Source organism: Leptinotarsa decemlineata, unplaced genomic scaffold, assembly GCF_025532065.1.
Source record: "Leptinotarsa decemlineata unplaced genomic scaffold, Ldec_3_MD MMD2_tig00001344_RagTag_RagTag, whole genome shotgun sequence".
Taxonomy (NCBI): Eukaryota; Metazoa; Arthropoda; class Insecta; order Coleoptera; family Chrysomelidae; genus Leptinotarsa; species Leptinotarsa decemlineata.
Window position 1 is genome coordinate 407,899 of NW_027412560.1, and position 12,607 is coordinate 420,505.

Genomic DNA, 12,607 nt, shown 5'->3' on the forward strand with positions numbered 1-12,607 from the left:
TGCAATGCGTGAAAGTTCTTGTTAGGCGAGCATATGCATGTGTGAGAAATATCAATCTATTCTACTGCAAAATGGCATGACCCTACGCATCTCTTTTGTAAACTCCGCAAATCTCCGTCTAGCATAACCTGGGCAGTGAATAAACTCACGTTTAGTTTCAAGCTCAAACCAAACTGCTCTGTCAGATCTTGACATGGTGGGGGAGAAACAGACCAAAGTGAGAACAAACCTGCTTTTCAGTTGAAATCATATCAATATCATCTACTATATGGCTTCAGATCTGTAATGAATTATGTTTCTAAAAGAAAAACGTAGTCTGAAATTTTAAATTATTACATATTTTCAAGCATGCGGAAGTTCATGTAGGGCAAGCATATGTGTGAGAAATATCAGTCTGTTTTCCTGTAAAATGTCAAGTGTTGACACAACATGTCTACAAATCTCCGTCTAGCATGACATTGGCATAGAAGTCAAAGTCAAATTTTAGTAATCATTTTTGATACATGAATGTATATATGACACGTCACATTTTACAAAAGATATTTTATCTTATAGCACTTATATCAATAACATCACATGTTACACAAAAATATTATTTTCATACTCTATCAGGAAGTAAAAACAACTAACTAAAAAGTCTTTGACTTTTTCGAAACTGACAGTATCAAATATCTGGAAATAAGCAAAACATTTCAAAGTGGAAATAATATCACTTATATGAAGGCAGAAAATATTCGAGTTATAATGTTCATAAGGAAGCAACAGTATAGAATTTTCATTACCATCAACAATATAGAAGACAGAAACATCCAATTACAATCAATCATTTACGACCACAATACATGGAACAAAAAAATCATTAATGCACCTCGCTACGAAAAAACAATTGGATAAAGAAATGCGACATATCTGGGGTCACGATTTCTTCAGAATTCCCGATTCAATAAAAAACATGAATAGCAACAAATTATTCAATGAAAAGATTAGAACTTGGATTTTCGAAGCGGAAAGAGAAATTATTCAAAATTTTGTTGCACAAAATAGTCTACACTGAAATTACATTTGAACATCTCCTGTTGTATGTGAAATTAAATTTCTAATGACTTTGTCGCAATTAATTTCATATTTTTCAATATTGTATTACTTTTTCACTATTTTTTGTAAGTTGCTGAGATACTAGTAATAATTATTACATCACTAACAAGACATGCTTGCTTTCATCTAATAAATTAGCGGTGAACTATATAATTTGAAAAACAAATCTTTCAGGTCGAAAAATATTACATGAAATTTTTATTTTAGCTATTCAGTGTGAACCTCCAGCAAATCAAATCACCAATGGAATAATGCGAATACCCAACGATACCTTACATGGATCAGTGATCGAATTCAGTTGTCATTTGGGTTACAAATTGATTGGTCCAGATACAATCACTTGTCTATCCAATGGGCAATATGATTATCCACCGCCAACTTGTCAAGGTGAGTCACATTATCTAATTTTCTCTATCAAGATGTATTCGGACTACTGGGATGAATCGTATGACGTTGGTTGAGAATGTATCATCGATAGTTGTTGAATTGGTACTAGTGTAAATATACTGCTATTCCAGTTTGAATTGTAGTGTGTTTATCTTTAGAACAGATTAGTTTTTGTGAAAAAAAATTGGGTTTTCTAGTTCTCCATCCTTGAACAAAAAATGTAAAAAACGTTCATATTTTTTGTATCAAGAAAGAGAAGAAAGCAAACAACTTTTATAATACGGTTGAACACCCGTTATGATAGTTATGATATACTTGTATTTGCCGATGAGCCTAGATTTGCATTCACTATGAAAATAAACTCCATCAGTAATATACTTCCATTAATATTTTTCACAAAAATATATACGTGCAATACATCCGATTTCGAAATACAACCATTGGAATGAAATGTTGAATTTTTCATCGAACGAAATTATCTTGAATTTTTTTTTTGTGATTCTGATGATTCAAAGGATTTTGTATCCTCAACATAAGGATAAGTATTGATGAATAAACGGAGTTTTTTGTCGAAAAAATTGAGTAAGCCATTGTGAAATAATGAGAAGATAATTTTTTGTAGATTATCTCTGTATTTTATACTGTTTTTTGGGTTTATAAGCTTCCACAATCTGAAAAAATAAAAGTCAAATCAGTAGAGAATCTGTTGAAGTGTATAAAGTGAAGTTCAAACTGGAAATTTTACCCCGAAAAGTAACTGTGTACTGGAAAGTCCAATTATAATTGGATTTTCCTTACTTTATTCAGTAACTTGTCAAATTCATAAATTCTGCATACAAATTGAAAAAAAAAGCAATTAAAAAAAATTAAATATTGATACTTAGCTTTCTCAAGTGGTTAAAGTTTCTATTGATTTAGCTTCTATTTATTCAGATTGTGGAAGATTATAAACCCCAAAAAACAGTTTAAAAATTCTTTATCTCTTGTTACTTCATGTGAATGAAGATGTTTTATTACATTCATCGAGAAGTTATTCGTATCTACACTAGAAAATTCACATTATAAAATTTACCCTTTCTACACGTATATAATAATTTTTCATTTTTATAATTTTTAGAATATGAAAATACTTCCAGAGAGTCAATACTTATTCTCAATACTCAAATCTTCATTCATTAAAATTTCACTCCTTGAATTCTTAGTTTCTTCATGAAATAAAACTACGTTGGATCATTTCTTCCTTATTTCTCACTCGTGAACTCTTCAAGTAATCAAGTAATCTGCTATAGATGAAACCACAAGTCTTTAGGATGACTATTGTTATTATGCTATGTACTATCATGGTATTGCTAAATAACGAATTTTTTTTTGAAAATGGGAAATATATCAATAAAGATTCGAATTCTTGTGGTTTTACTATCGAAAATAATAGTTGCATAATATTACTGCATGAAGGAATTTCCTTGACGAATTTTTTCTTTTCAGAAATCGCCACAACAACACTCACGACTCCCGAACCCACAAAACCAAGCAGACGTCCATCCTCCTCCTCAACAACTCTAACTACCCGTCAACGAACCAGGGGCACTCGTCCCCCACCAACCACCATCAGAGCGATTGAAATCATGAAAGTAACGAACAGAACAAGAAGACCAGTTTCTAGAATCCCCTCAACAACTCCGGTAAACGTACCATCTTCAGTGCATCCCTCGATCATAGTTGCAGGCCATCCACAGGACAACGAAATCGCCGGTAGTTCCAATATTCAACATGGAGAAATACCCAATGTCAACGTGCCGTTGTCCGTGGACGGAGAACGCAGAGAAACGTTTGGCGCTAAACTGAACCTCGGGGCGGTCATCGCTTTGGGAGCTTTCGGAGGGATCATCTTCTTGGCGGCCATCATAACTACAATAGTAATATTGGTCAGAAGGTGAGTTATTGAAAATGAGTTTCACTTTCTTGGAATGAGAATTGACATTAATTGAAATCATAACTGACTATCTTCTGGTGCATATTAGAAATTTGGGCTTCCATTGCTTTGAGTGGTGTCAACAGAATGAAAATATATAAAGAATCAAATGGAATAAAAATGAATTGAATGTTGAAAATTTCAGAAACAATCGGATTGAAATATTGGATTGAAATACTGGATTGAGTCAGTTGAAAAAGAAATAATGTCGAATTGTCGAAAATGAATATGCAAGTTTGTAAGAATGTTAATTTGTGAATCATGATTCGAACAATAATTGAGGAGTTGATTATATACAAATAATACAAATTGAAATAAATCAGAATGCAATAAAATAAAATGATTGAGATGAATAATGAAAAAAATTCAAACGAAGTTAATTCATTACGTTTCGATTCTTCATCGGCTAATAAATCTTCTGATCCTGATCATCGAAAGGAGAGGAAGACTGATTTGAGATGAAGTCGACCAACAACGCATTCAGTCAGGCTACTGTGGAGATACACAATATAAGCAAACTTCTAATCGAGCGAAAATCAGTCTACCTTACGTTTAACCAGAAAGCGAGAAGCGAGATTGGAAAGTAGAGAGATAGTGTTGATGCTCAGGAATAGTTCAGTTATCATCCGAATATGATTGAGGATATCAATTATCGAATCGTTAAGAAGAAACTTAGTTTTTAGTGTTCTCATTTCAACTGTGATTTTTTATCATCCATCCCAATTGTTTTTTAAATTTTATTATCATTTGAATTGTTGTTGTTCTCATTCAATTGACATTGCAACCCCTTATTCATCAATGTATTTCTATTCAACGTTACAATAATTTGTTTTCTTCACACATTAGCATTCTTACAATTTTTGATATTCATTTGTACACAACACATTCGACTCCGTATTATACATATATATATATATATATATATATATATATATATATATATATATATATATATATATATATATATATATATATATATATATATATATATATATATATATATATATATATATAAATAAATAGATAAGGACTCTTTGATCATTCCCATATTGATTTCCATTGACTGCATTAACATTTCTAGATTATATATATATATATATATATATATATATATATATATATATATATATATATATATATATATACTCTCTGATCATACCTATATTGATTTCAATTCAAGAGCCACCGGTTCACTGTTTCAGCCTATTGGGCATCGTCTACCGGTGGCTTTTAAATTGAAATCAATATGGGAATGATCAGACAGTACTTATCTATTCATATTTTGATTTTTATGGAATTATTCTCCAGCAGCTTGACTGCATTAACCTTTTTTCTCGATTATTACATATATATATATATATATATATATATATATATATATATATATATATATATATATATATTTATATATATATTTATATATATATATATATTCTTCTCCTCTTATATATACAGGGTGTCCCTGGACTTCCTCTTTTCCTCTCGGGAATGTATAGATGGGGTCAAAATATCACCAGTACTTCATATAACTTTTTTTCCTAAAATCCTTCGTTACCAAGTAACGGGCCCTCGAAGTCACAAAATGAAAAATGTTTTTCTTTGATAACTTTTCAAGTGAATATTCAAAATCATCCAAATTTTGGTAATTGACTGAACAAATGAATTCCTTCGATGAGCTTTCATGCAGGAGTCAGTTGTTTTGCTACAAAGTCAGGAACGGACTACCCCCGATGGTCCACACCCCAAAACTTTGAAATGACAGATATTTTTCAATATTTTTCAACAAATTAAGGTTACTTGGACAATTTTATGAATAAAAGTACTCGTGTGGAAAGTCGATCGGAGCAACGAGTCTTGATAAAAATGTAGTTTCACTCGACGACATCAAACCCGCTCGTCCACCATTATTTGAAATGAATAATTATCAAAGCAGAAATAATAATGATAACGTTAATTCAACAACATTTATCCTGAGATGTCTACCATTATTCGAAAATATTAGTTTTTAAGGAAAATGGAAATGATAGGTAAAATGTTCATAACGAATTTTTATAATGCAAACACGTTTAACTAACGGAACTCAAGAGCCTCAAGAGCAAACAGAAATGAAAAATCCGCTACAGAAACTGCTCGATATGACCACCTTCTCTCTCTATACACTTTCTTAGTCTGCGAAGACACCCTCTCTGTACTTGAAATAGCATTCCAGGGTCGTTTCGTATGGCTTCACAATGTAATGTTATTCTATTCAACAATGCATCTCTTGTGTGAATAGGTATAGCGTAAACAAGGCTTTTTAGATGCCCCCACAGGGAGAAATCCAATGGATTTAAATCCGGAGACCGCGATGGCCATGAATATGGCCCACCTCTACCAATCCATCTATTGTGGAAAATATGGTTCAGATGGTCACGCACAATCAAACTAAAATGAGGAGGAGCGCCATCATGCATAAACCACATATCTCTTCGGGTTTGCAATGGAACATGTTCCAAAAGTCCATTCAAATCGTTCTGAATGAACTCCAAATAACGTTCTCCATTCAATCGGTCCTGTAGAACGAATGGTCCTATAAGATGGTTTCCTATGATACCAGCCCAAACATTCACGTTGAATTTCCGTTGGTGTTTGGTTTGCAATATCCCATGGGGATTTTCTTCGGCCCATATATGGAGATTATGAGAGTTGATAACTCCATCTCTACTGAAACCTGCTTCATCAGTGAATAAAACTCGATTAATAAAAGTCATATCCTCTCTTTGCCTATCCATGAACCAATTGGCATATTCCAGTCGTGCTGGAAAATCTTGAGGTGTCATGGCATGAACCTTCTAGATGTGAAATGGGTGGAGCAGTTGTTCCCTAATTATTCTATGAATAGTGGACTTGGATGTATGGAACTGTTCTGATAGATTACTGATGCTCATTGAAGGATTATCAGCGACGGCTTCCAAAATATTTTCCTCCAATACAACGATACGTACAGTCCTAGGAGCGCCCTCACCACCTCGTTTTGGCAAAACTGTTTTACAATAATATCGAAATAAAACAACGTGCTCAAATTGATTATCAATTATTACATAACTGTCTCCCTCAAGCTGCGATCGACACGCTCGAATGTTTCTCTTGACGGTACCGTTCGATTGGGAAAATGCTCGGAATACAGACGACGAGCTTCTGCAACATTACAAAATGCTCGTCCATAAAATACATGCATATCTGCATATTCATTGAATGTGAACTGTTCGGCCATATCAAAAAAATTCAAAATATCCTATAGAATATTGACAATACAATGATAGTCATATGACAACGCACCACTCAACAAAACAAAGTCGCATTCCAGTTTCTCATTTTTTATCAAAACTTTCTAAAAGGTTTTTTTGTCAACATCTGTGAAAGGAATGGAACATAATCATTCCCTGGATATTTTTCACCTGATCATGTGCAGCCGTTTTTGTAGTTCATTCGTTTGCTTTTTATTAGTATAGTTAATATTTTTTCCGATGTGCGTTTTTTCAGCTAAATTTAGATTCGTGTTAAAGAATTTCTCCCATAAAATTATAATTATCAGTGAAACTCCTCAATAGTTTAGCTGTGAAGAAGAATTTGAAACATTCGAATGTTGAGTTTCATGAGATTCAGATAACTGATCAACACGAAACGTGATTATTCCACACGTATTATGTACATACAAAATATGGAATGAATTCGATATTTCATAGTAGAGTAGCTTGTTAGTTTAAAAACGCCACAAATCTACAGAAGTTGATATTTCTTTTGAAAAAATATCTGCTATCACAATTGTGACTTAAACTTCCATATAGGTACTGTACTTTTTGTTTACGACTTCATTTTAGCATACTTTGTATTATTCCTGTTATAAATGTTGTTGAATTAACGTTATCATTATTATTTCTGCTTTGATAATTATTCATTTCAAATAATGGTGGACGAGCGGGTTTGATGTCGTCGAGTAGAACTACATTTTTATCAAGACTCGTTGCTCCGATCGACTTTCCACACGAGTACTTTTATTCATAAAATTGTCCAAGTAACCTTATTTTGTTGAAAAATATTGAAAAATATCTGTCATTTCAAAGTTTTGGGGTGTGGACCATCGGGGGTAGTCCGTTCCTGACTTTGTAGCAAAACAACTGACTCCTGCATGAAAGCTCATCGACGGAATTCATTTGTTTAGTCAATTACCAAAATTTGGATGATTTTGAATATTCACTTGAAAAGTTATCAAAGAAAAACATTTTTCATTTTGTAACTTCGAGGGCCCGTAATTTGGTTACGAAGACTTTTAGGAAAAAAAGTTATATGAAGTACTGGTGATATTTTGACCCCATCTATACATTCCCGAGAGGAAAAGAGGAAGTCCAGGGACACCCTGTATATATATATATATATATATATATATATATATATATATATATATATATATATATATATATATATATTTTATATATATATTTATATATATATATATATATTCTTCTCCTCTTATATATATATATATATATATATATATATATATATATATATATAGAGGAGAAGGTAATCGTTGCTGACTAGTTGGGAATATATATATATATATATATATATATATATATATATATATATATATATATATATATATATATGTTAACTCGAAGATTCTCACGGATAAAGTATGATGAGCTGTTTTCTCGGGTTTCGCTCCGTGTTCTGTGTATTTTCTCCCCATAAGGATTATTTTCACAACGTTTCGGCAAAGTCTCATTTGCCATCTTCTGGTGATGTCTGGTTTTTTCAACTAGACTGAAGTCTAGTTGAAAAAACCAGACATCACCAGAAGATGGCAAATGAGACTTTGCCGAAACGTTGTGAAAATAATCCTTATGGGGAGAAAATACACAGAACACGGAGCGAAACCCGAGAAAACAGCTCATCATATATATATATATATATATATATATATATATCATTTCTGGACGATTGACCTGACAGTGACAGTGATAGTGATATTAGTGTTTTTCAGATTGAGAATTCTTTGCCATAAAAAAACAATAGGTGCTCAGGAGTTTGAGTATCACTACGTCAGCTAGGTAAACAATAAATGAGTTGTGTCGAAAGTTATGTACTAGAACACATGTTATCGAATGGTCGGAACAGTATGTAGCCCAAAAGCCATGTGCGTTATTTGAAATGAATAACTAATGTATCAGATACCAAGAAAAGAGGGTACCTAAATTTCGCGGACTGCAAGAGTTCGATTTTCGATGATAGACGTAGATGTGTGATCTTTCTTCTTAACAAGTAATATATGGAAGATCGAGAACTATTGGATGGCTGAAATTCTTTTAATGTGAACATTTCAATGAACTTCCTATCTCAGTACTATTGATGGATTCACCCTATAGTACCGCAGATTCGTAGGTTATTACGTGCTTAGACACGGCTTAGGACAGTCCTATTCCTTGCCCACAAATGCTTCGTTTTCATCAATAGCTGCCTGAAGTTTTATTTTCTCTAATGGAGTCAGTTGTATTTTTCACATGTTTTAAGTATTGGCAATGAACGGTTCGTCGGTTATCAGTGACGATTCTTATTAACATCATGAGTACTGAATATACCTTTCTGAACATCATTCTTTATCATATATGGCATTTTTGGATGAATGTAGCCATTACTACGTGATAGGAGAATGAAGAATGAGAAATAAAATTTTCAGTTTTTCACCACTTGTATTCGTAACTAAAGTTACTGTAGATTCGTCCTATAAGAACATTTTCAGACAAATGCATTATTCGCCTGAAAATGAAAATGTTTGTATTGGACGAAACTGTTGTAAGGTTAGCTACAAATACAAGTTGTGAAAAAACAGAGACATTATAGGGAATTAGCATCTCAGCAAAGTTAATAGACTTGTCGATTGGAAGTTCGAAAGCTCAATTGGATTCTTGGTAAAATTTGTCTATTCGGATCTGTTTAAAAAAAATCTGTTTTTCCGTTAACCAGCTGTCGCACCCCCTACGAACGACAACCCTCAGAAGTCGAAATTTGTGCGAGCTAAGGATTAACGAGGTCTCACCTTTTAACGTGTGATTCCTGTCGGTGATGACAAACGGTCCTTATTGACTTTATTATCTGTTGTGGTTGCTTTCCAAGGAATGTTTTGAAAACGTGGAATCATTTTCACCTAGTCTGAAGGACCTTTCATGTTCAGCATACCGTTTTGAGAAATTTCCGCCACATCATTCCACATTAACACTATTTCACTTTGGACACCTGGACTTATAAACATCAGATTTCTCCATCTCCTTCATTTTATCATTGATATTATAAAGGAAATTAGATAACCTGGTATGTGTCTTGAATGTCACATCGTTTTTTCTAAAAAATCCCGCATTGTCTCCGTTCTTTCACCAAAATATTTCAAAGTGACATATTTATTAATTTCTGATGTTTGTTAAGAAGTAACTTCAACATCGCTTGGTATAGGAACAGAGACAATTGCGGGATTGAAAAAAAAAACAAGTTCAAGTGGCATATTATCTACGTTCTTTTTTAATTAAATTATTTAGAATCCTTGGAAATTCATAAACATGAGCAAGGCGGATGTGATCTAATTATTGTCACAGGGAAACAAAATTCAGGTGATAGTCATTAAGGACGGTGTGTTATTACCGACAGTGATTATCTATGTATAAGAGGGTGTACATTATAAATTATTTCAGATTATTGAAATCGTTCAAAAATGTTCTTTCAGGATCAAACTGCAGTAACGTTAGTTACAAATAGAAGTGGTTTGAATACATATGAAGTTTCAATTTTCATTTTCTATTATGATCTCCTACTACGTAGTAATGGCTACATCCATCAATTAACCTATATTTACTTTTATCTTGAACATTCATAGCCACCTTGATCTCATGATAGAAAATTCTAAAATCATTGATTTTCAAAACCAAATTGATTTTTCCAAAAACAATAATTCGAAATGATATAATAAATTACTTTTTTCAATACTTTAAAATGTTTGTTTCTCTACGTTCCATGTTTGATATTGTTGACTGTTTCGAATATATTCTATAACTGAAAAAATCGAAAAATTATGTTACAATAATATTGAGAATTGCAAAATGGGAGCAAAATAACTGACAAAATTTGCGGATCGCAGTGCGGGTGCGTCAGCTCGGTCCTCCCATCGCCTGCCATCAGCCAGCGCGATGCCCTCCCGATGGTACACCCTCCTGGCGCTGCCTTTTCCGGACCAGCAGATCGGCCGCAGAGAGTTTTCGCGCAGCTACCGCTCGCATCGAGCTGGGTACTTTTCCAACCCCATCTAGCAGTACCAGTCGAAGACGGTACTGAACCACAGGTACGGATTGACACGGCCACCCGCACTGCACTGCATGCTCCGCTACAGCACGAAATAGCACTTTTTCAACTAGATCGAGAACATTTAGAATTTGGTTTTGGTTCTTTTGATGTTCTTGAAATGATACAGGTCGTTTTATAAATACGGCAGGTTCAGTTTGAGAAAAACCAATTTATTGAGCATTTATGTGATCTATAAATTGGTTCAGTCTCTCCCTCACATGTCTCCAGATGACGAAAGTGTCATCCACGTATCGTAGCCAAATAGTTGGTTTGAAATCGTCGATTGCCTTCTTCTCAAATAGCTCCATGAAGAAGTTGGCTATCACCGGGCTGAGTGGACTTCCCATCAAAACGCCATCCTGTTTGGTAGTCCTTGAAAAGACTGACAATATCACTAAGAAACAAGTTGGCTATCTCTCTCAAAGAATCTTTCAGCGGGACGTTATTGAACAAGGACACAACGTCGAAACTGATAAGAATATTACTTGGCTCCCAAGGTTATATTCATAATTTTTCACACAAAGTTTTTCGAGTCCTTGACGTACGAAGCTGTTTTTCCAACATGAGGCTGAAGAAGCGATGCTAGGTGTTTTGACAAGTAATACGTAGGCGAATCCGGTGCACTCACTATGGATCTCAATGGAACTTCTTTTTTGTGTATCTTCGGAAGACCGTAGAGCCTTGGCGGAATAGCTTTTATTTTTAGAATGGTCTTCTGAGTAGTTTTCGACAATGATGATGATGATTTTATGAGACGGTTCGTATTCCGCAACCTTGATTTCTTGGCCCACAGCCGGCTCATACGGAAAGCCATAGAAATCCACAAACATACGGAAAACTACCATCAGAAAAGAGGAGGCGGTAACGCTTAACCGGATTTGGAATTCCATACTAAAAGATGCCAAAGTAGCAACAGCGCAATGCAATGTTACGTCATTAACAGGTAAAAACAATTAGGCCAATAGCAACGCATCAACAAGAGAGGCGGACTACCTGAGTCAACGTTAATACAACCTATGAACTAGACAAGAAATCACCAGTCATCGGTGAATCATCAAGATGAATAAACCAATGAAGAAGCCAGCCACTCGCGCTGGCGGAACGTGAGGATGCAGTTCCAACCCGAATGAAGATAGTAACAATGAAAATCTCGACTGCGAAAGCCTTAACGAATCAATCATATCTAATCGTACATCCCTAAGGGTGACCAAGCCACACAGTAATATTCAGTTCCTCACTATGTTAACCCTGCATGGGACCGCAAGTTGGGCTCGACATAAAATGACGATTCATGGGCAGACATTGCTTCCTGTATGTACTCGAAGCCTCAGTCAGTCAGTAGTGAGAGAAATAATTCGGAAGGTCCTAGGTAGCAGTCATCATACCACTCTCCTCAGTAAATACGTTAATACTACTAGGGTGATGACTGCTAGCTAGTACCTACATCATTCAACATCCATTTCATTACTCAACTCGTGTCATTCTGTTTATTTCATTCAGCGCCTCAGTATTACAGGGTAATATGTTATTCGCCATTTTGTAGTTGCGGTCATCTTGAATTTGCATCTTTTCCAAAGTATACTACTATTCTACTAGTCAAGCCCTATCATTTGATACCCATATTTAGGAGTAATCCGCTATTTTGTAGCTAGACCATCTTGAATTTGCATATTTTTCAAAGTGCACTAATATTCTGCTAGTGAAGCCCTGTATTTTGATATTGAAGTAGTCGTGAAACAATATTATAATAATAATAATAATAATAGATCCTGCCATAGGATC

At 34.2% G+C, this 12,607-nt stretch overlaps 1 protein-coding gene across 2 annotated transcripts in view; it reads left to right on the plus strand.

Moving 5' to 3' along the window:
- Positions 1 to 12,607, plus strand: part of LOC111503801 (uncharacterized) — a 169,400-nt gene that overhangs the window by 148,442 nt on the left and 8,351 nt on the right. For both annotated transcript variants that reach the window (XM_074175799.1, XM_074175800.1), the window contains exons 8-9: positions 1,303 to 1,482; positions 2,968 to 3,415. In XM_074175799.1, the coding sequence (XP_074031900.1) occupies positions 1,303 to 1,482; positions 2,968 to 3,415 (628 nt within the window). The remainder of the gene's footprint in view (positions 1 to 1,302; positions 1,483 to 2,967; positions 3,416 to 12,607) is intronic.